This window comes from Vigna angularis, chromosome 8 (genome assembly GCF_016808095.1).
Source record: "Vigna angularis cultivar LongXiaoDou No.4 chromosome 8, ASM1680809v1, whole genome shotgun sequence".
Classification (NCBI taxonomy): Eukaryota; Viridiplantae; Streptophyta; class Magnoliopsida; order Fabales; family Fabaceae; genus Vigna; species Vigna angularis.
In genome coordinates this window covers 33,312,517-33,333,391 of record NC_068977.1, presented here as the reverse complement: position 1 = coordinate 33,333,391, position 20,875 = coordinate 33,312,517, and the positions used below count along the sequence as shown (strand labels likewise).

The following is a 20,875-nucleotide window of genomic DNA, read 5'->3' as shown; positions in this document are numbered from 1 at the left end:
GATTTACATAACATGTTCTTCACTTGTTGGAAGTTTCATTCTTTGTTCATGAACAAATAAACTACTTTTCAGTTTGTCTATTGTCATGGTATCTAAGTTATTTGATTCTTCAATATTGGAGCACACCACATAGTTGAATTGTACTATTATAGATGACATGATTTTTGCAGTTATGACAATCAGGAAATCTAATCAGAAAATTATGTTTTTCTTAAAAAATTAACTTTCAAATCATATAATCAGAAAGTTATGTTTTTCTTAAAAAATTAACTTTCAAATTACATAATCTAAAAAACTAAAAATTAGTTTCTACTTTCAGAGTACACAGTTTAAAAAATATAAAATAGAGGGAGTTGTAAGAAGATGTCACCTTCTAATCTTCTGCACAAAACAAGCATGCAGTAAAATAATATCACGTCAAGGAAAAGAAATAACAAAATTAGGGATGACAACGGGTCGAGTCGGGCACGGATAGTGCCTACCCGCAACCCGACCCGACAAAAAAAAATTCACCCGCTACCCGACCCGCTACCCGCACGGATATCCGCTTAAAAAATATCCGCGGGTATTTTAAAACCCGCGGATACCCGTGGATATCCGTGAATATCCGCAAATATTTAAAAAAAATATTTTTTAATAAATTATTAAAATAATTTAAATAAAATTACAAAAGATATATAAAATATAATATAATATAAATTAAATATAAATTTAAATTCAATTTTAATTAAATTTAATCTTATAAAATATAAATTAATGTTAATTTTAATTAAATTTAACTTAATAAAATATAAATTAAATTTTTATTTTTATTTTTTGCGGATAGCGGGTATCATCCGCTACTTGCGGGTTGCGAATAGTAAATATCCACAAGTATTAACTATCCGTCGCGGATTTTATCCGCAGATATCCGCGGACACGAATTTTTTTCCCATCCCTAAACAAAATACTGTTTGTAACTTATTATTAGACTCCTGAACTTCAGTTATAGTCAGTCCTAAGTCTTCTTTTCAGAGAAGCTTTAGACAAGAGAAAAAAAATCTCAGTTTCCAAAACCTCCTTTCAAATTGGTTAACATTTAAATAGGTTTATAGCTAAAAGATGAGGTTTATCATTTTTCTAAAATTTTTATTATATATATATATATATATATATATATATATATATATTATTAAATAATTTAATATAATTATTGATTATAATCTGTATTAATTTTATAAATTTAAAAAACATTCAATAAAAACAACATATAATATATTACAATAAAGTCTCATGACACAACAAACATGAAATTTAACCAAAATAGAAAAATATTAATTAATTTTAATAAAATTTTCGCACTAATTTTTTTATAACTAATAAATGTATATTAATTATGTATTGATTATTAAAAAATAAATAATTAATAAAATTTAAATATAATTTTAAATCATATATTAAAAAAAAAATAAAAGCTTATAATATAAAAAATTTATAAATAATATATTCAAAAATTAATTATTTTAAACTTTTAAATTGAAATGTCTTCTTCAATTTTGATTTTGATTTAAATTATTATTTTATATACTTTAAAAATATATTTCGCAGTAAAAGAAAATTAAATATATTTAATAAATTATATATTTCAATGTTTTTCTATAATTTTTTTTATATAAACAAACAATCAAATTTCCTGATTGAAACTTTTTACAAAATGTTTGATTAAAATGTTTCAATATAATTTTCTTAAAAATTAAAAATAATTATTTGTGACAATATTATAAGTTAATTACACTTTTTTTTATATTCAAAATAAATATTTTTTCTAGAAGAAAAAACTCATGACCTAATGTTAACCCACAGACAATTTTTGTAAAAATTTAGGTTTTTTGGACTTTTTTAATGAGAACTTTTTTATTCTAGAAGTTTCTTCTTATCCTAGTCTATGTGAATGAAGACCAAACCAAGTGGTCAAATTTACAAGTTTACTTCTAACATTAGAATGGGTAAAAGCATTGTCATGTTTATTAAAATTATTCTGAATGTGTTTGCAAACATTTATCTCGATGGGAATTCCTTTGAGATAGATTCCATCTGAAACAAAATAATGCTACAATCAGGGTCAGGTTTGAATATATGTAAATTTGCATTGAGATCTACAAATGACTACGTAAAAACATTCATTTTCAACAAAATATAACTTTAGAGTATGCTAATGCTTGTTTATGACGTTTTAAAAAGTGAAGAAGCACACATTAATTAGGAGATTGAGAAAGAAAAATGGGCAGAGGGTGAGTGCTTCTATAACAACATATATCTTGCAGTACAGTTAAGATCAAAATTGTGACCTCCCTCTCAATCTGAAAAATCCTGATGGCTTTTATTTTTCCTTATCACTTTGATCGTCTCCATTCATGATCCGCATAATAGTCCATAGTTGGTTGCTCTTTGGGGCGTTCAGTGTTGCACTTCAGGCAAGCCAAATTTTTTGCATAATTGTAGAAATCACACCTAGAGACACAATAACACCATAAATGACAAACTTTAAATGTGCAAGAAGATAAGGTGGGGAGAGAAGTAAGACAACGAGCTTACTTGGGACAACCCCAATCCCCAGGATATTTCTTGGAACTAGGGTTTGGCTCTTGACAATGCAAACACTTCATTCTACTAGCAAAATTCATGACCCCACACCTACATACATAGGAACATCCATGAAATAGAATGAACTGTTCACCACATGTGCCAACATATCGATTATATACTCCTTGCATAATGGAAGGAATCACATATACACTTAGGTAAGACGGGAAACAAGGTGTTTTCATAATGGAAGAGAAGGATGACTTACTTGGTACAATTCCAATCCCCAGGATGTTTCCTAGGCCTTGTCTCGGGACAATGCAAACATTTCGTGTTCCTAGCATAATTCATGAACCCACATCTGCATGTACAAAAACGTTCATGCAACTGTATATTAAATTTCAAAAAGTCCTTAATTTTAGTCTTCTACTGCTAAACTTGGATATCAATAATCATAATGTAATACAAATTGTGCTCTTGCTCATGTTGAAATTGTAACTACTATTAGCTGAAAATTTTATTGTGATTCACAGATTTAGCTTGAAATGGAAAAGAGTTTTGAAGAACCTATCTACTATCAACAACATTACGGTAAGGTGTTTACATTTCATAATGTAGATGAGTGACTAAAGTTAATCAATTACAATAAAAATAAAGAAAATCAGATAATTCTTAAGGATGTCAGTTAATCAATTAAAATTCAAATAAATATATGTATGGTCACTAAAATACACTATTTCCTAATGACCAAAACTGAAGCTCCAACTGTGACGGCAGTGGCTGCGGCAGATGGCAGCAGCAACGTTTGTAGTAGATAATCTTAGACTCTAAATACCATATTGAATATAGTGAAAAATTATATATGGGATTAATCTCCCTTATGTAGAAAATAAACTTTGGGTACTTTATTTATTAGAAAGGAAATATAGACTAAGACCAAAATACAAATTAAAGAATGATAACAAATTAACATAAGTAATTGAAGATAAAAGATAAATATAAGTTATCTAAAATATCTAATAGTAAGAGATATCTAACAAAATAAAAGGATCTTTACAAAAATAAATATTTAATGAGAATGAGGAATGAAAAATGAAAGATAATAAAGGAAAGAATGGTGACAAAATATAGAGATTAATAAAATGATTATCATATTGATGTCTGAAAGTTATCATTGTTTAAATTTACGGACAGTTGTCAAAATTAAAATTATTGACATGAAATTGATTCATCTTCTATCATAACAAACAAAAACTATAAATTCGATCAATGGGGTTTTCCTAGTCAGTGAAACAGGGAACTCACTGTGGGCAAGTCCAATCTCCTTTTTTCATTTTAACTTCATCAGTAATAGTATTGGCTTCTTTTATTGGCCCCTCTGTTTTGCATTTTAGACAACGTGGGTTTCTGGCAAAATTTAAAAAATTGCATCTGTAATGGAACCAAAGAGCAACCATCAGCACACCAGAAGATACTAATAAGGGGTAATTTAACACATGTATTTGAAGGCAGCACAGTCCGAATACAAAATATCGGAAAAATAAAATTAAAATCTTACAATACAAGTCATTTAAGATACTGGTCAGTTTGACATGCATAAATGCACATGAACAGAACGACAAAGAAAACTTGTAAGACAAAAATTAATTAGCAGAGGTTCAGAGGCACTTCATTTAGTTAGATTGTTTTTAATTAACTGATGTTATCACATTCTCTTTGAACAGGAGGCTGACAAACACAGAAATTGACTAAGGCTTGTGAGAAAAGCTAGTAAGCAACTAGAGGACTTACTCAGGACAGGTCCAATCTCCTTGCTTCATTTGAACAATGGGCGGGTTAATATCCTTAGGCTTATCATCCTTACAATTCAGGCATTGGATATTTCTGGAGAAGTTCATAAAACTGCATCTGCAAGAAATTTTGGGTAAAACTCTTGACAGTGAATTATCAAATAGCAGAGATCTAATTTAAGATTCAAACATGTAGCATTTCCACTATAAGAGATATATGTCGAAAGCTAAATCATCCATATTCATGACGAGGAAGAAGGAAGTACATTACTGGGAAAAGGGGATATAAAATGAATCCAATCATCCAGCAGCCAAAAATACTTCAGATTGACTACCATCACTGAAAACTATCACTCAGAAAATAAACTTGGATCATTCACAAAAGGGATATAAAACAAATACACTCATCCCACAGGTCAGTCAACAGTTCTTCTAAATAAGTATTATCACTAAAAACTATCACACTGGGGGAAAAACCTAGTATGACGGACAAAAGGGATATGTTGTAACACAAATCCACTCATCTCAAGTTCAAAAATAAAAACAATAAAAACAAAAAAATTTATCATGCCAGATCAAAGTAGAATTTTCACTGCATTTTTAAGATAAAGCTTTGTATATATCATATCTAGTATCTATTATCCTAGCAAAAGATGAGGGGAAAATATAGAAGATAGGATCACTTGCTTGATTTCTGAGGTAAAGTGCCTAGCGGATGGAGAAAATTTACTTCTGCTAGCAATTCCTTCCTAATTTTATGTGAAAACGCAAAAACTGAAAGTTCACGGATTCAGATGCAAAAGTTACTGGACATAAAGAATATGATTCCATGAGAGAAAATAACTCACTTTGGACATATCCAGTCACCTTTCTTCATCTCAACATCTTTAGGCAATTGATTACTTTTAACACTTTGAGACTGGCCTTCTCCCACAGGATCCCGTGCTGTAGGCTTTGAACGAGCAACTGCAGGAGCAGGAGTAGGGGACTCACTCAACTCAATCAGCTGAGAGAGAAGTTTTCTGGCGGATGATTCAATAACTTCTCGGCCAGATGGTTTGTCTCCTCCAGAAAGGACAAGTGGATCTAGTGCATAGAACAAAAGTATTCGAACTATATCCACAGTTCGAGCATCAGTTTCAAAATTCTTTAGAATCACATAAGCTCTATCACAGGAGCTTCGTAGGTTGCAAGCACCACAGACCTGGATGGAAGCAAACTTACATTGTCAGACAGTAGGGAATCAAAACGCCAACTCGAAATCATGTAGAAAAAAAAATGTTTAAAAGGAAAATAAAATCTGATCTCATACATTACCCAATACTAGCTGGTGACAACATTTAACATCATGCTGCGTTAACTAGAATAAATACTAAGAATACACTCTCCAACACTCGCATTTCATTAGTGAGTAAAATCCGCACTTCTATTTATTAGACCGGCATGAGATTTTCATTCACACAATAATAAAGTACTAGCAAAAGATGCAACCTATAAATTGGGACCATAAATATCTTCCGAAAAATTAAAGAAAATGCACTAACACACATACGTCCCCTTCATCTAACTGCAGGTGTGCTCTCAGCCTCTTAGCTGAATTAACAGCTTTACGGAGAAGATTAGGGCACCCTCCCTCAACAACTGCTTGGATTTCGCTCATCGGCAGCAACCTGCACAACATAACAATAAACAAGAGAAATGGTAAAAACAATTATATACCGTTATAAAAAAACTCTCATCATTTGAATTTTATTGAAAATTACAAAATTGTGTATCTCATGTCTTTATGTAACAAAATATTCTGATTTCAAAGTTTTCAGTTAATGTTAACAAAATAAAACAATGTTTTTAATCAGTAAGAGAGAATAGGTAGCCCTCCTTATAATATAATTACTTCATATATACATATACCATTCTTATCATGAACTCTTTCATAGTGAATTTGAGTAGGGAATATTTAGACATACTTCACCATGAAAACCTCCAGCAGAGAAAAAATAAGAAGAACAAATGAAATGAACATCTTCCTAGATTAAAACTAGCTTAAAAATACAAATTTAGAAAATTGGCATCATGCATAAACTGATCTTTGTTTCATTTTTTTTCTTATTTTTCTTCTCTAAAGATACGAACCCCAAAACAACACCAAAAATAACATCAGCTTCATATTTCCCCCATTTATCACCAAACAAACCACAGTAAAAAGGAAAAACTAAGGGCTTGATTGGACTAAACTTTTCATAAATACTTTCAGGAGACAAACGTAAAGACAATAAAACGTTTCTACATATTAGCTTACACGCTAGCTAGCAAATTTTAGCTCATGGAGCAACATAAATAATTTTTTCTCATTTTCACATTGTAAAAGTGTTTAAAGAGAATTCCACCCAAACCAATCCCAAACAAGTTCAATTTTCTCGTATCGAAATTTAAAAAAGGACGAGGAGACGAAAACAGACTTTATCAGGTCGTAACGGTCGCGCCCGAAGCTGAGACAAGCGTCCTTGAGAGAGTTCATGTCGGTGTAAAGGCTTACAGTGTTGTCGGAAGAGGAGGGCTTGGAGAGGTAGCCTTTGGCGTTCAAGCGGTCCACGAAGGAGACCCATTCCGACCAGGGGTGGTCGACGGAGGGCAGTGTTTCGGCGGCGGCGGAAGAGGAGGAACTGCGGCGGAGGAATTGCGGTGGCGTGAAGGGAATAGGTTTGAAGAAGATAAAGGAAGAATTAACAGTTACAGGTGCGGTTCGATGGGTACGGAAAATTGCGGTTCCGATTCCATACAGTGCAGACTTAGAAGCTGACATTGTTATGTTTTGCTTTCTCCTTTCTTTCAGAACTGAGGTTTATCTCAATGGATGGAACACAGTCGCAGGGTTTTGAGTTAGGGATGATAAATAATATATTGGTTATATTATTTAATTGGTTTTTAAATATTCTTACAATTTTTATAACAAAAAAAAACTACCAAATATAAACTTATTATACCAAACATTATAAATGAAAATCAAATCGATTAATAAGAAAAAAAAAATTTCTGAATATGACTGGATTGTAAAGTAAGCGTAAAAAGACACATTTCTCATTGTAAATATCCCTTCTAATTTGATAATGTTAAAAAAGATATTTATGAAAATGAGAAAATTTTGAGAAATTTCAAGCAATTATCAATGCATAAATGATATTTAAATTTTTTCCAAATCATAATTGTTTTCTATTATATTATATTAATTTTAAATATTTCACAATAACCCAATATATTACTTCTTAATTAAATAAATAATTATAGATACACTTTTCATAATGTATTTTGAAAATTATAAATATTCATAAACTAAATAAATATGTATTATTATTATGACTTCTTCTGTTTAGTAAATATAATGACCGTGATTTGTGATTATTGTTATTATTATTATCGTAACAAAATTATTATTGTTATAATAGTTATAAAAATAGAAAAATATTATTAAATTATAAAATTTAAATGACTTTTGTAATATGAAGAGGTACTTGAGTTTAAAAAAACATATTGCTTAAGAATGATAAAATAAAATAAATATAAAGTAGTTAAACCTAAAAATTAACAGTTGTAATTAGTAAGAAATTGTGTGAATTAACTTTTTTGATCACGTGGATAGCACGTGGTCCAAAAGCTAAAACCCTGTGTGCGTGGATCCACGAAACCCACATAAACCCTTTCAACTGAACGACCGAAGCCATCGTAGGACAGTGAGAGTCAGAGATCTGATTCAAATCTCCGACGCGACGCTATGAGAAGGGTACCCTCCATTCTGTTCAGAACGCTCGCCGCCCGACGCGCCACCTCCTACGTCGTCCAAAGCCGCCTTCTCCACGGCAGCCCCACCGCCGCCGACCACTCCCACCGTCGCCGCTTCTCCTACCTCCTCGCTCCCTTTGCCGCCGCGTCTCTCGGATTCGCCGGCGCCCTCTTCTCCCAGGAAGTCCTCGCTAAGGAGCCTCCGCCGCCCGAGGCCCTTCCACGCGAGGTCGTTCTTTACCAGTTCGAGGCTTGCCCTTTCTGCAACAAAGTCAAAGGTTAAACCTAACCGCCATCTAACCGTTGAATCGTATCATGTTAGGTTGATCGTCACTTCTAAGAATTTTAGATGAATTAAATATTCATGGATTTGTCATGCTGTAACTGAAGTTGTATTTTTGGTAAGTGTGATATAGGTCGAGAGAGGAAATTCATTGAGGAAGAATTTCGAAAACCTTAATGGAAAAGTCTCAATCTAATGGTTGGATTTATGGAATTCAATGTAGTTTGATAGTTGGTTAATAGGTCGTTTATGTTAAATTACATGTCCAAAGGCTACTTCTAGATTGTTTGTTTCCATGTTTCAGCGTACAAGACGCGATTTTAGAAACTAATAGTTTTGGCGAAGACATCCCAAACACGTGGAAGGATGTGGGTTGAGTGGTAGGAGTTTGTTCCTCGGATTTCATGGATTCCTCTAGAGTTGTGTCAGAATTTTGAATATAAGCTTGGAGACATAGAAATAGAAAGGGGGTGGAAAAATGACACATTGACAGTCAGATCACTCTTTTTAAATGAGGCTGTATTCACCCTATTGATTTATCTCTTGCATATAGTGGAGTGCATGGGCTAGGATGCTGTTCGTTTATTTTTCTATACATTTAATTTTATTTATTTTCTGTAGCTTGCATCCCGATTTGGCAGTTTAAGTTTCCTGGTTTCTGTTACTGATATTTTTAATTGCTTTACCAGCATTTTTGGACTACTATGATATACCTTACAAAGTTGTGGAAGTCAACCCTCTTAGCAAAAAAGAAATCAAATGGTCTGAATATCAGAAAGTGCCAATATTGATGGTCGATGGCGAGCAGCTAAATGATTCATCAGGTTTCTACATTTTTCCTTGAAATTCGTTTGTAAAGTTTATCATGGACTTGTGCCTATTGAACCACTGTAATTTTGTTTTGTTTTGCAGCTATAATTGATAAGCTGGGACTTAAGATTCTGTCGAAGAAAATTCCAGAGTCAACTTCTGAGGATGAAGAGACAAAATGGCGACGGTAGGGTTTTCTTTCTTTTGGCTTTGTTTTATTTTGTAATCAAGCACATGTCTAATAAACGTAAGAGGGTGAAGTGGCAGAAAAATTCCTTTGATAGTATGATTGAATTTCATTTTTTCCATTTATAAGAAGCGATTTCAGTTTCACTCTTTCATTTTTGAACCAATTTAAAAAGAGAGATTGGTGGTGTGACCGAAAGACAAACCTTTCTTTCTGCCTCAGTTTCTCTGCCTTTTGGTTTTACCTTTTAGGTTTAAAGAAAATATATTTACTGATGACTTTAAAACATTTGACTTATCTTTTTACATGAAGCTTCCACATATAAATGCATTGTGCTATTCTTCTAGCAATACTTGATCATTTATCCTTATGTAAAAAACAGTATAATTTAAGTTGGTCCTCCCTTTGTTTGTGATATAGTTAACTTTTTGGCTTTCTTTATGTGCAAGATTTGATTTCAGCCCTCTTTTATTGCACATTTGTGTTAGGAATCTTATGTATCTATACGGGGTTAGATTTTAATCAACCAATTTTCCAATTGATTAGTTTTGATTCTCTTGATTTCTAACGTTGGTTTAGTCTTTCCAACAATAAGTGCTACTACGGTTTGATCTGGCAACACCCCCAATAAATGCTTTTTGTTGGCTACTCTTATTCTTTTTACTCTAGCTCTACCCCTAATTGCTGTAAATACCATTCATTTGAGTAAGAAAAGTAGGTGTAGAGTGTGTATATATCAGTACCAGCCAACTTGTGTTTTGGGTGCACTGATTTTTAGTAAAATGCTCAGTTTGGCATCCATTGTTTGTTCTTAAATTTGTACACCCAAATACTTTTACAATTGGGTTGGATTGCAAGATCCAATATGACAACTTGAGTTGCTGTCAGTAATATTTCCATGTTTGAGAAAAGTAAAAAAATAAATTAGGGTGAAGTAATTGAATCGATTTTAGCTTTAGAATGTATATCTAAAAGAGGCTAATTTGACTTTCTCTTCTGAAATAGGTGGGTTGATAACCATTTAGTGCATGTTCTGTCACCAAATATTTATCGAAATACCACTGAAGCACTTGAATCCTTTGAGTATATTACTAGCAACGGTAAGTTGATCCTGGCCTTTGATTAACAAATATAATCTCTTATTAGTTTTTTACACTTATTCTAGCATGTGCTATGGTTTATGCGTCTTTCCACTAAGTTTTCTGTTGTATGGATTGCCCTTTTCATATAAGCATGGATTTTGAACAAAATCTGTATTGATGAAACAACTAAGCATAAACTATTAGGTGAAGACACTTGAACGATTCTGTATTACAAGGTTATAAATAGCAGATAACGGCTAATGAATGTGAGCAAAAAATCTGCCGTATAAATATGGCAGATGGCATGGAGTCTCATGATGGAAGCCATGGTGGGCAATGATTATCATCACATAACATAAAGGCAATATCAAAAGACAAAATGACACATAATCATTATCCTCATCCCCCTCTTCTAACCCAATATACTCTTGACATTTCCAAATTAACATTTAACAATCCTTCTAATTTTTCCTCCTCACAACTGTCTTCTCCAGATTCTTCAACTAGAACCTTTTTTCTTAGTTGAAGAAGATTCTAAAAACAATACTTTCAATTTGCACTGTAATAAACAGCAATAATTAGAAATATATATTTTGTAAAAAGGAGAAATTAAACCCAGAGAACTTTAACAAAATACATAACCAAAAAGGAAAAGAACTTTTGTAAAATGAAGAAATAGAGTAAAAAAACTGATAACAGTAAAATGAAAAGCACCAAATTGAGAAGGAGCATTTGTAATAAAAGAGGAAAGGAGAGAAAAAAATATTAGAAAATGTAAAAATAGAACCAAATAGAAAATGAACATTTGCAAAAAGAGAAAAGGAGAGAACTGAAATGGAGAACTATAAAAAGGAACAAAATGTGATGAATATCTGAAAGGAGGGCGCAAAAACAAAGCAGAAATGGAATGAAGAAGAATAAAAAAGAAACAGGAGGAAAAAAAAGAAAAATGAAAAAAAAAACTGTATTAATGGATCATCTGAAAAGTTGCTGGAGTTCAGGTTGCCCACAGGTCATTGGTTCAGGTCTCTGGCACAGGTGACAAAATAAACTTCGTGAAGGAGAAAGCTGCACTAGCATTCTCTCAAGTTTAGTGTTGTGGTGATTTCAAGGTTGAGCATAGAATTGGGTCGTACTTTTATATTGAAGAACCAATGGCAGCCCAGAGTATTTTTGTCTAGAGGTAAAGAGCCACCTCTTCAGTATGGTTTAATCCAGAGCTTACATTTACTTAATCGCTGGTTGACTCATCCTAAAAGCAAAAGAGCTTCCTAGACAACTTTAGGAACAGAGACAAAGGATAAGGAAAAGATGAAAACATATTGAACAGCGGAAAGGTGATGTAACTTGGACAGTTATAAAGAGGATGGTGATAATGTATGGAATGAATAATTTTGCAAATTGCAATTGGGAAGTTTGGAAAGCTGGTACAGAGAAGGTGAAAAAGCTGGAGTAGGTGCCGAAACATTGGTCTTGGGGCCTGGTTGTGATGCTGAAACTTTATATGGACGACAATGATAAGTTATCCAAGGAAGAGCAACGGCTGAGGTTGATAGGTAGAGGAAGAGAAGGACAAACACTGTCTTCTTGTAGGGGTGAAGTATGTAGAATCATCAAGGAAGATATGTTCTGAAAAAAAGAAGACAATTTAATGAAGGAAGGTAACACCTATAGTCTTTTTGTGCATTGGATATCCTATGTAGATAGTGTTGGAGATCTCACGTTTTTTCCAGATTATAGTATATAAGTGAGTGTAAAACTTGTTTTACAAGGCGATTTTTTAAAGTTGAATTAGATTTCTTTCTATAATATATATTTGATTGCACTAACAATGACCTTGGCTTTCCTAGAGAAAGATAATGAACAAAACCAAAAGCTGGAAGTTTATGTGTAAAGTAGACTTGTCGTGCAACAAAATGATATTAGGAATCTAAATATTTAGCTGAGGATGACACTTTTGATTAAATAACAAATTGTAAGAATTGTATTTGCCCAAAGCCAAAAGTGCTGGAACTTTATTTGTAAAGTAGACTCGTTAGGAAAGAAACTGAGATGAGGAATTTAAATATTTATCACGGGATGACGCTCTTTTGTAGTGGGACACCATCTTTTGATTTGTTGTAGAAGATACTTAAGAGGATATCACCTGGGCTTCACTCTTGACTTGTACAAAAATGTATATGCATTGTCACTAAAGTAAACTTTCAAGGTTTACTTTGTCACTAATGTAATGCTGTGATACATAAATGTGTATGCATGCGTGTCCGCACACTAACACATCAGCTTTCTCCCATTTTGACTTGTACAACAGTTCACACATCAAGAATCATCATTTTTTTAAAACACATTTTCCTAGTCTGTTGTGTCTTTACTTAATCTATACTAGTAGTCCATTTTCTTTTGGTGGGCAAAATTAACTCTTTTGATGATTTTCTTTTATCTCTTTCTTTTCCCTAATGTAAATGCAAAGAACACATACAAGGACTTAATTTTTCTTCAAAACACTCTCTCCTTGCGTACCGTTCTTTATCTACTTTCAGCCCACTCATATCATGTTTACAAACGCTTAATTTACTTTATTTAAACTTCTTTCGTTATCCCTGATCTATTAAACCTAAAAATTAATGTGTTGTGATATTTTGTTTATATTGATGGTTTTAGGCAATTTCAGCTACATAGAAAAACTTTCGGTGAAGTTTGCTGGAGCTGCAGCTATGTATTTTGTGTCTAAGAATCTGAAGAAGAAATACAACATAACTGATGAACGTGCTGCACTTTATGAGGCAGCAGAAACATGGGTAAAAGCTCTAAATGGCCGAGATTTCCTTGGTATGTACTCTTCAATAGTGTTAAGGAGATTATAATATCAATGCTAAAACATCCATTAACTGTATGATGCATGATTACTTTTCTGTCTTTTCAGGAGGGTCTAAACCTAACTTAGCCGACCTGGCGGTCTTTGGGGTTTTAAAACCCATACGCTATTTGACGTCTGGCAAGGATATGGTGGAGCACACTCGTATTGGTGAGTGGTATGCAAGAATGGAGAGTGCTGTTGGAGAACCTTCCAAGATTAAACCCTAAATTGAGTTCTTTTATTGGCATTTTTTTGTCTTCTATTACTACGCTCTTGGCTTTTGCCTCCATTGGTTGGAAGGGAAAAACATTTGGGTTTCTCAGAGAGAACATATATGGCTCTTTAGAACAATACTACTTACTTTGTGGTATTAGTGTTATATAGGCAAGGTTTTTGCTGATATTGATTCTTTAGAAAAATTATTCTTCCGGTTATAGGCTGCTGTTATTGTAAAGATTAAAGAAATCTTACAGCTGTATGAAAGAAATAAGGCAACATCTGCTATGCCTGTGATATTTAAAACTTTGGTTTTGATTAATTTGATTAATTTAGATGAGTTGAATATGGAGTTTGATTGGATCACACCGACTAATCATTTAATGTATTGAGAAAAACTGAAACGATGTAAATTAAGACTGAGTTCTCTAAATAGAGGCCTAGATTTTAAAGAGATGTAGTATTGTTGATTTTAGAGAAAGGTAATTTTTGAAGTTAGCCTTTTCTTGACAAAAATATTACAGTAATTATCAACGCATTGAACCCTTCTTCTGTGAGAGTTTTCTTAGCGTGATTGCAAGATTATATTATATTATGTTGCATTTTTAGTTCTTAAAAAAAGCAGTGATTGTTCAAATGGTTTAGTTTGTCTTAAAGGAGAGGTGACATAATCTAAACATCTTACTCTTAAAAGTGACATTTCAATTTTTTTATAATTTTAAAGAAATACTTCATAGAATTTCAGTATTTTACAATTTGTAGTGAGTATTTTAATTACTTCCATAAAATAGAGTATATAACCTTTTAAATAAAAGTATCAAACACATGGTATGAGTTTTCCATAAACAGCTTCATTTTTTTTAGAATATTGAAATTTTAATTTCAAATTTATTTTGATTTTGCAATTACCTCTAAATTCTTCTTCAAAGTCCCTCCTTTCGATTTTATTTGTACAGCTGTTTAAAATTATTTCTCTCTTTCAATTTATTGCTTTAGTATTTATTTTAAGTTAAATTTTACTGAATTTAGAAAGAAATTTTGATAATAAAAACTTACATTGTAACATAATGTAAATTACTTTTCATAAATCAGACATAATTTGCCAGCTTAAATCTATCTATTTAGGAAGAATTTAAGTATATATAAGCTGTGTATTAAAAAACTTTATACATTATATGGTAAATTATATTTTACATTTTTGCAAATTGAAAAATGTTAAATACATTCCTAAATAATTTTTCTTATCATTTTCATCCCCTAAAATGTAAATACATTATGGATTTTTAACATTAACGACAACCGAAATTGTGCATAAATTACTATTGCATTTAACATATAACTTCATATTAATCAAAATTATTTTTATCGATCAAAATTGTCCTACACATCAAATTTTTGCTTACTTTCATTAGTAGTAATATATTTAAAGATAATTAAATTTCAAAGAAGCAAACATAAACCAATTTTCTTTTTCAAAAAAAATATTTAACACATTTGAAAATTTACATAATACACATTTAATCCTTTATTATAAAATCCTAATCACATTTAAAAATGAAATTAACAAAAGAAAATATTATAAATGTTGAATGCAACACACAAACATTTGATTGGAGTGATGTCATATCCATCAGATTCAACTGTTCAAAAGTCAAATAAAAACCAAAGCAAAGCACATGTCACCTCTCATTCCCACACAAAAAGACAACACAAACAATTCAAAGATATATCTTCTCCTTCTCCTCTTTCTAAGCTTTTTCTCTCTCCTTCAAAAACCAACATCCCATTTCTGGTGGGTCCCACTTCTACGTTTCCTTTCTCATTTCATTTTTTCAATTACCAACAAAATAACCTCTTCGTTAGTTTTACAATAAACAACTCACTTATTCATCAATTTGGAGTTTTTTGTTATTTTCCAGAAGAAACTGTCATATTCTTATCACTATAAATTGTAAATAATAAAAGAAATGGAGGAATTGGATTCAATACCAAAGACTCTGATGGAAAATCTGCTTGGTCTTTTGAGGGTTCGCGTGAAGCGTGGTATCAACCTTGCCGTTCGTGATGTCCGAAGTAGCGACCCTTATGTTGTCATCAAGATGTTCAATCAGGTCTTCTCTTCACTTTTCTATTTTCATCTTAAAAATTCAATCTTTTTAGCTATTTTCGGTACCCTTTGTTGTTAATTTTGGATATTTCTCTCCGTTTTTCTTAATCTTTCTTGATATCTAGTTTTTATTTCTATGTTTTAAATGGGTTAGAGGTTCTAAATTTGTGTCATGTTTTTAATTGATGTTTGACTTGTATGATGATCATAACATAGGGGTGTATGTGTATGTGTTGTTGTCGTCATTAGTTGTTAATGCTAGTGTTTGAAATTGAAGCAATTTATTTACAATATCTGTGTTGTGGTTGATCTTGTTTAAATGAAGACACCTTTTTTTGGTTTGCAGAAACTAAAGACTCGTGTCATTAAAAAGGATGTGAATCCGGAGTGGAATGAAGACCTTACACTTTCTATTATAGATCCGAATCACCAAGTTAAACTGGTGAGTGGCTGAATTTGTTCATTCTTTTTTCTAGTTTGTAAAATTCGGTTCAGTTGAAAGATGGTGATGCAGATTTTTCTTGTTAATATTAGATGTTAATCATGTTTTTCTTGCCTCTTCATTGGGGGTAAAAACAAGTTATTTTCACGAATTCTATATGCAACTTCATGAGTTCCTCTATTCTGATGTAATTATTGTCCTAAGAAATTTTTTCAAAGTGTTTTCAAACTTCATTTTAGGTTTTGGCTAAGAGTGTGTTTGAAGTGATGCTTTGAACTTCCATTTCAGGGCAAGTTTGTCTGAAACTTAGGCTATGTTTGGTTTCAGTTGGGAGTCCTCCACATATGTTCAAAAAGTAAACTGAAAAAACCTGTTGTTTGGTATTGAGTTCAATGCTATTGTAAACTGAGTTCTTCCTTGAAACTCAATTTGAAATGGAAGTAAAGGAAGGGGTTTTGCAAATAAAGTTCATTCAAACCTGAGTTTTCTATTTTTGGATTAAAGTTTTCAAAATTAACTTTGAATAACTTTAATTTTTGTAAATTGAGTTTGTAAAAGCATTTGAAAAATACATTTGATTTTGAAGCCTATTGTAAGATATTCACTGACACCCTAGAAGTAAATTCATTGTAGAATACCCTAGATGTGATCATCATTGTCCTCTAACCCTGTGGTAATTTGTTTTGAAATGTTCTAATGTCTGACAAATGAATTAGACCACTCATTAGTTGATGGTTGTATCTGATTTCAGACTGTGTATGATCATGACACCTTCAGCAAAGATGACAGAATGGGAGATGCAGAATTTGACATCTTTCCCTTTATAGAAGCGTTGAAGAGCAACTTAAGTGGCATTCCAAATGGAACTGTGATAAAAAGAATACAACCAAGCAGGGAGAACTTCCTGGCTGATGAGAGCTGCATCACTTATGCCAATGGCAAGTTTGTGCAAGATATGATCCTTAGATTGCAGAATGTGGAATGTGGTGAAGTTGAAATTCAGTTGCAGTGGATTGATCTTCCTGGTGCTAAGGGTATAGCCAAGGGTACATGATCTTATTATGAGGTGTTTGTGTATTAACAACTTCATGCATATATAAACTGCCTTTTTTGCCTTGTAATACTTAACTTGAGGTCAGGTTTATCTAAGACTTTTTGAGGAACAAACTGAACTTGTATTTATAATCCGGTTTTTCTTATGCTTTAGTACAGTTTAACTTTTTACTTTTCTTGTGTAACCTATTCGTTGATTTGGTCCCATATCCTACATGAAATCTGCATTCATAAGATGCTAACAAAGTTAATGTCTGCATAATCTGATTGCATAATCGTTGGTATAGTTGGAAGTCACGTGTCAACTAGAGATAAGACTGATCTATAGTGTCAACTAGAGATAAGACTGATCTATAATTGTTATCAATCGAAGTTAGAGATAAGACTGATTTATAATTGTTATCAATCGAAGTTGGATTGAAGTCTTATGTCAATTGGAAATAAGACTACTTTATAATATATAAATTAGTGTACATTTTATTTTATATATCGATTTGAGTTAAGTTTAAAGTTAAAATTATTTGTTTCACTTGGAACCGTTGTTTAAAGTAGAAATTAGAGGTACCTTTTACCTTGAAGGTGAACTTTTGAAGAACAGTTGTATGCATTTTGATGCAGGTTTTAATTATTTATTTCATGTTGTATTTTATTTGTAAATTGGAAGAAAGATAAAATAATGCACTGTATAAAGCAATATCATGAGGAAAAAGTATTTATTTGTAAGAGAGGATGCAGAAACGCTTTTTCATTGAGTGAAACTTTTATGTTACACTGCACTTGAACCTTACATTCCATAAATCATCTTTATAGAGTAAAAATAGGAATAGTGGAGTGAGTTTTTACACTATTTGTTTATTTATAAATAATATTCATAGTAAGTTTTTTGGATTTTAAATTACTATTTAAGAGCCATATTTTCATCATAGTTTTTTATTATGTGAGAAATGTTCTGTTTCCATGTCTGTAACCTTTGCACAGAAACATTCAAGAAGCTTTCAAACAATAGCAGCATCTTCATCGCGGCAGAATATATATATATATATATATATATAATCAATTGAAGTAACAAGTAATACAAAAAGAAAAGAAAAAAATTAGCTTAAACAAAATTATTGCATTTAAGCCAAAATAGGATTCAAACAAGACTAAATTTTAATTATTGAATAACTTTTGCAATAACAAAATCGATGTTTAATTATTAAATTATCAAAATCTCATAACTTCCAAAAGATATAAATTCAACAGTTTTCATCAAATAACATGTATAAAATATATAAAAATGTGACTCAGACACTTCAAATCTTCGAGCTTATCTTACTATTCAATCCATAAAAGCTTCGTTTATACCTCTTAATGTATACTGCTCAAGCTCAAGCTCCTAATTAATCAAAACATTTCTTTATAATCTTTGACTAAAATAAATTAATCTTTATCTTAAAATATTTTATATATGAAGTGAAACATATGATTTATTTCAAAGGTGGATAACAATTAAGATAAAGTAAAACTTATTCATTAAAATGGACTATTGAAGGATCGTGTTCTTTTAGATTTTGTGGTGCAAAGTAAAGAAAAAGATGCTCAAGATATATAAATTAGATTCTACATTTTTCTTAGTCAACGATAAAACATTGAATATATGGTTAAAATTAAAGTAAAAGTGCAATAAATCAAGTAATCATGCTTATGATCAGAAAGAAAAAGTTTGGGATTAATCAAGATATAAAGTAAATTAAAACTTTTGTTTTATCTTTTTTTCTTTTCTTTTCTCCATCTCTATCTCTTACTCTCTTAATTTTTATCTTAGTAAATCACTTTTGTAAGTCTTTTTTTAAGAAAGAAATTGTTTAATTTATGATCTTCCTAAGTTCTAATCCACAAATTTTAGTAAATAATTTAGTATTACTTAATGTAATAAAAAAATTATACTTTTAATTAGTAAGGTTAAAATAACTTAATTTAATGTAAAATTTATATTTATTTATATATTTTAATTTAATTTTATACTTAATCGATTTGAAGTTTCAACAAATAAAAAAAATGAAATTGATTTAATAAAATCTTTTGTTTTCTGAAAATTTCATAATTTATATATTTTTTTTCAAAACAAGTCTTGAAATGTTTTTCTATTAGTTATTAACCAATAAAAACATTGTTTATTATAAAATATTATTTATATATCGTTTTCATTTTCTCTATTTGATTTCTTCATATATAATATATTTTTTCATGTAAATGATTAAATAAAACATGAGTTGTGAAAAGTGGTTTACAGAATATATAAAGTAAAATCAACATTGAATAATGTGTTTGAAAATCCTTTGTGAATCCACATAGATATGCTTAATGTGATTTTTAAAGCTTTGGTAATATGAAAGAAGCAATTACGTGCACAATTTCATCTTTGCTTCTTTTTCCGAAAACTTTGTTTCCTTATTCACAAACCAATTTCCCAAATTTCAATTCACTTCAAAATATTTATAATATATTTATACAAATTTTGAATTTATAAAAAAGAATAGAATAATTTTATTTATTTATTTAGAAATGATAAAGAAGCTTGATGTGTTGAAGTGAATGATGAAAGGCAGTGAGAAGAAGAGAGAACAGAGAATGAAAGTGAAAAGAGAAACACTGATTGACATCTCAGTCAGTAACATTTCTTTGATATTCAAAACAACAAACATCACTGCAACACCTTTTATGTTTCCTAAGACATTCAACATTTTAAATATACATTAATTCATAAATTTAATATTTCTTCAGAAACATCATTGTTTAAATCAAATTACAATTTCAAAAAAAATTTAATTGACTAATACACCAGGTTTACATTCACGACATTCCCATGTCATTTTAGAACTTGTGATGCTTATGAAAAAATTAATAAGAAAAGAAAGTAAAAATTGTGAAAAATATATATTTTAAATTTATATATATATATATATATATATATATTAATTATGTAAAATGTAAATTTAATTATGTTTTGATAGTAAATGACACTAAGTTAATTATTATATATTTAAGATATATCTGTTTTAAAATTTAAAAATTAAAGTTATTATTAAGTTAATTATTATATATTTGAGATATTATCTTTTGAAATATTATTTGTTTTAAAGTTTTAAAAATTAAAGTTTTAACACAATTTTATTTTTAAAAGAATTAAAAGAATAAATATTTAAATTATTTTTAGTTTTGATTATTAAATTATGTAAAATTATTAGATAAATAAATTCTACAAAATCAATTTAATAAAATAAAATTTATATTTATAATTTGACACTATTTTTAAACAATATAAGATATTCAGATGTGAAAACAAATGAATATCTGAAATTTTTTTATACTATAAATAATTTCAATAACAAATCCTAAATAAATGTTGATTTTTTCCTTTTATATAAAATAAATTTGTAATTTACATTTATCTATATATTATAATTTTATATTATTTTTAGTTCATGTGACCTTTTAAGAAAAGAATAACTTTTTGAACTTAGAACTAGAAAAAAAAAATCTAATAACAGATGATACAAGGTTCAACACTTAGATAGAGTTTGAATATAAATTTAGGTTAAATTTAACCTAAAAAAATGAAATGAATAAAATTAAATGTAATGATATAATAAATAATAATTGTTAGTGAAATTTGAAAATGGGAATAGAACAAGGATTTTAAGATTCCAATGTATGAGCATATACT

General features: G+C 30.4%; 3 protein-coding genes across 4 annotated transcripts; 2 read left to right on the top strand and 1 right to left on the bottom strand.

Annotated features, from left to right (window-relative positions):
• Window positions 1-2,036: 2,036 nt before the first annotated feature.
• LOC108344828 (zinc finger protein VAR3, chloroplastic) lies at window positions 2,037-7,232 on the bottom strand. Of its 2 annotated transcripts, XM_017583337.2 has the most exons (8): window positions 6,812-7,232; window positions 5,905-6,022; window positions 5,201-5,556; window positions 4,354-4,470; window positions 3,868-3,993; window positions 2,831-2,923; window positions 2,575-2,673; window positions 2,037-2,490 (listed from the first exon to the last, which is right to left on the bottom strand). In XM_017583337.2, exons 1-8 carry the CDS (start codon window positions 7,153-7,155, stop codon window positions 2,373-2,375), a joined length of 1,371 nt encoding a protein of 456 aa, XP_017438826.1. In that variant the 5' UTR covers window positions 7,156-7,232; the 3' UTR covers window positions 2,037-2,372. The 2 variants fall into 2 exon arrangements, with proteins under 2 accessions (XP_017438826.1, XP_017438828.1); XM_017583339.2 differs by lacking the exon at window positions 3,868-3,993.
• An 800-nt stretch (window positions 7,233-8,032) lies between these two features.
• On the top strand, window positions 8,033-13,910 carry LOC108343811 (uncharacterized). The gene is made up of 6 exons (XM_017582202.2): window positions 8,033-8,407; window positions 9,102-9,236; window positions 9,325-9,409; window positions 10,415-10,509; window positions 13,153-13,320; window positions 13,415-13,910. Exons 1-6 carry the CDS (start codon window positions 8,122-8,124, stop codon window positions 13,573-13,575), a joined length of 930 nt encoding a protein of 309 aa, XP_017437691.1. The 5' UTR covers window positions 8,033-8,121; the 3' UTR covers window positions 13,576-13,910.
• Window positions 13,911-15,445: 1,535 nt separating this feature from the next.
• Window positions 15,446-17,351, top strand: LOC108344942 (protein C2-DOMAIN ABA-RELATED 4). The gene is made up of 3 exons (XM_017583479.2): window positions 15,446-15,675; window positions 16,018-16,113; window positions 16,865-17,351. The coding sequence occupies exons 1-3, from the start codon at window positions 15,532-15,534 to the stop codon at window positions 17,165-17,167; spliced, it is 543 nt and encodes a 180-aa protein (XP_017438968.1). The 5' UTR covers window positions 15,446-15,531; the 3' UTR covers window positions 17,168-17,351.
• Window positions 17,352-20,875: the final 3,524 nt, after the last annotated feature.

Coding starts and splice junctions, on each gene's coding strand:
- LOC108344828 (XM_017583337.2), bottom strand. CDS start 7,155: ATGTCAGCTTCTAAGTCTGCACTGTATGGAATCGGAACCGCAATTTTC. Junction 4,471..5,200: donor GGTGACTGGATATGTCCAAA/GTGAGTTATTTT, acceptor AATTTCTTGCAG/ATGCAGTTTTATGAACTTCT. Junction 2,924..3,867: donor GGAGATTGGACTTGCCCACA/GTGAGTTCCCTG, acceptor TTGTACATGCAG/ATGTGGGTTCATGAATTATG.
- LOC108343811 (XM_017582202.2), top strand. CDS start 8,122: ATGAGAAGGGTACCCTCCATTCTGTTCAGAACGCTCGCCGCCCGACGC. Junction 9,237..9,324: donor GCAGCTAAATGATTCATCAG/GTTTCTACATTT, acceptor TTTGTTTTGCAG/CTATAATTGATAAGCTGGGA. Junction 13,321..13,414: donor AAATGGCCGAGATTTCCTTG/GTATGTACTCTT, acceptor CTGTCTTTTCAG/GAGGGTCTAAACCTAACTTA.
- LOC108344942 (XM_017583479.2), top strand. CDS start 15,532: ATGGAGGAATTGGATTCAATACCAAAGACTCTGATGGAAAATCTGCTT. Junction 15,676..16,017: donor TCATCAAGATGTTCAATCAG/GTCTTCTCTTCA, acceptor TTTGGTTTGCAG/AAACTAAAGACTCGTGTCAT. Junction 16,114..16,864: donor CGAATCACCAAGTTAAACTG/GTGAGTGGCTGA, acceptor ATCTGATTTCAG/ACTGTGTATGATCATGACAC.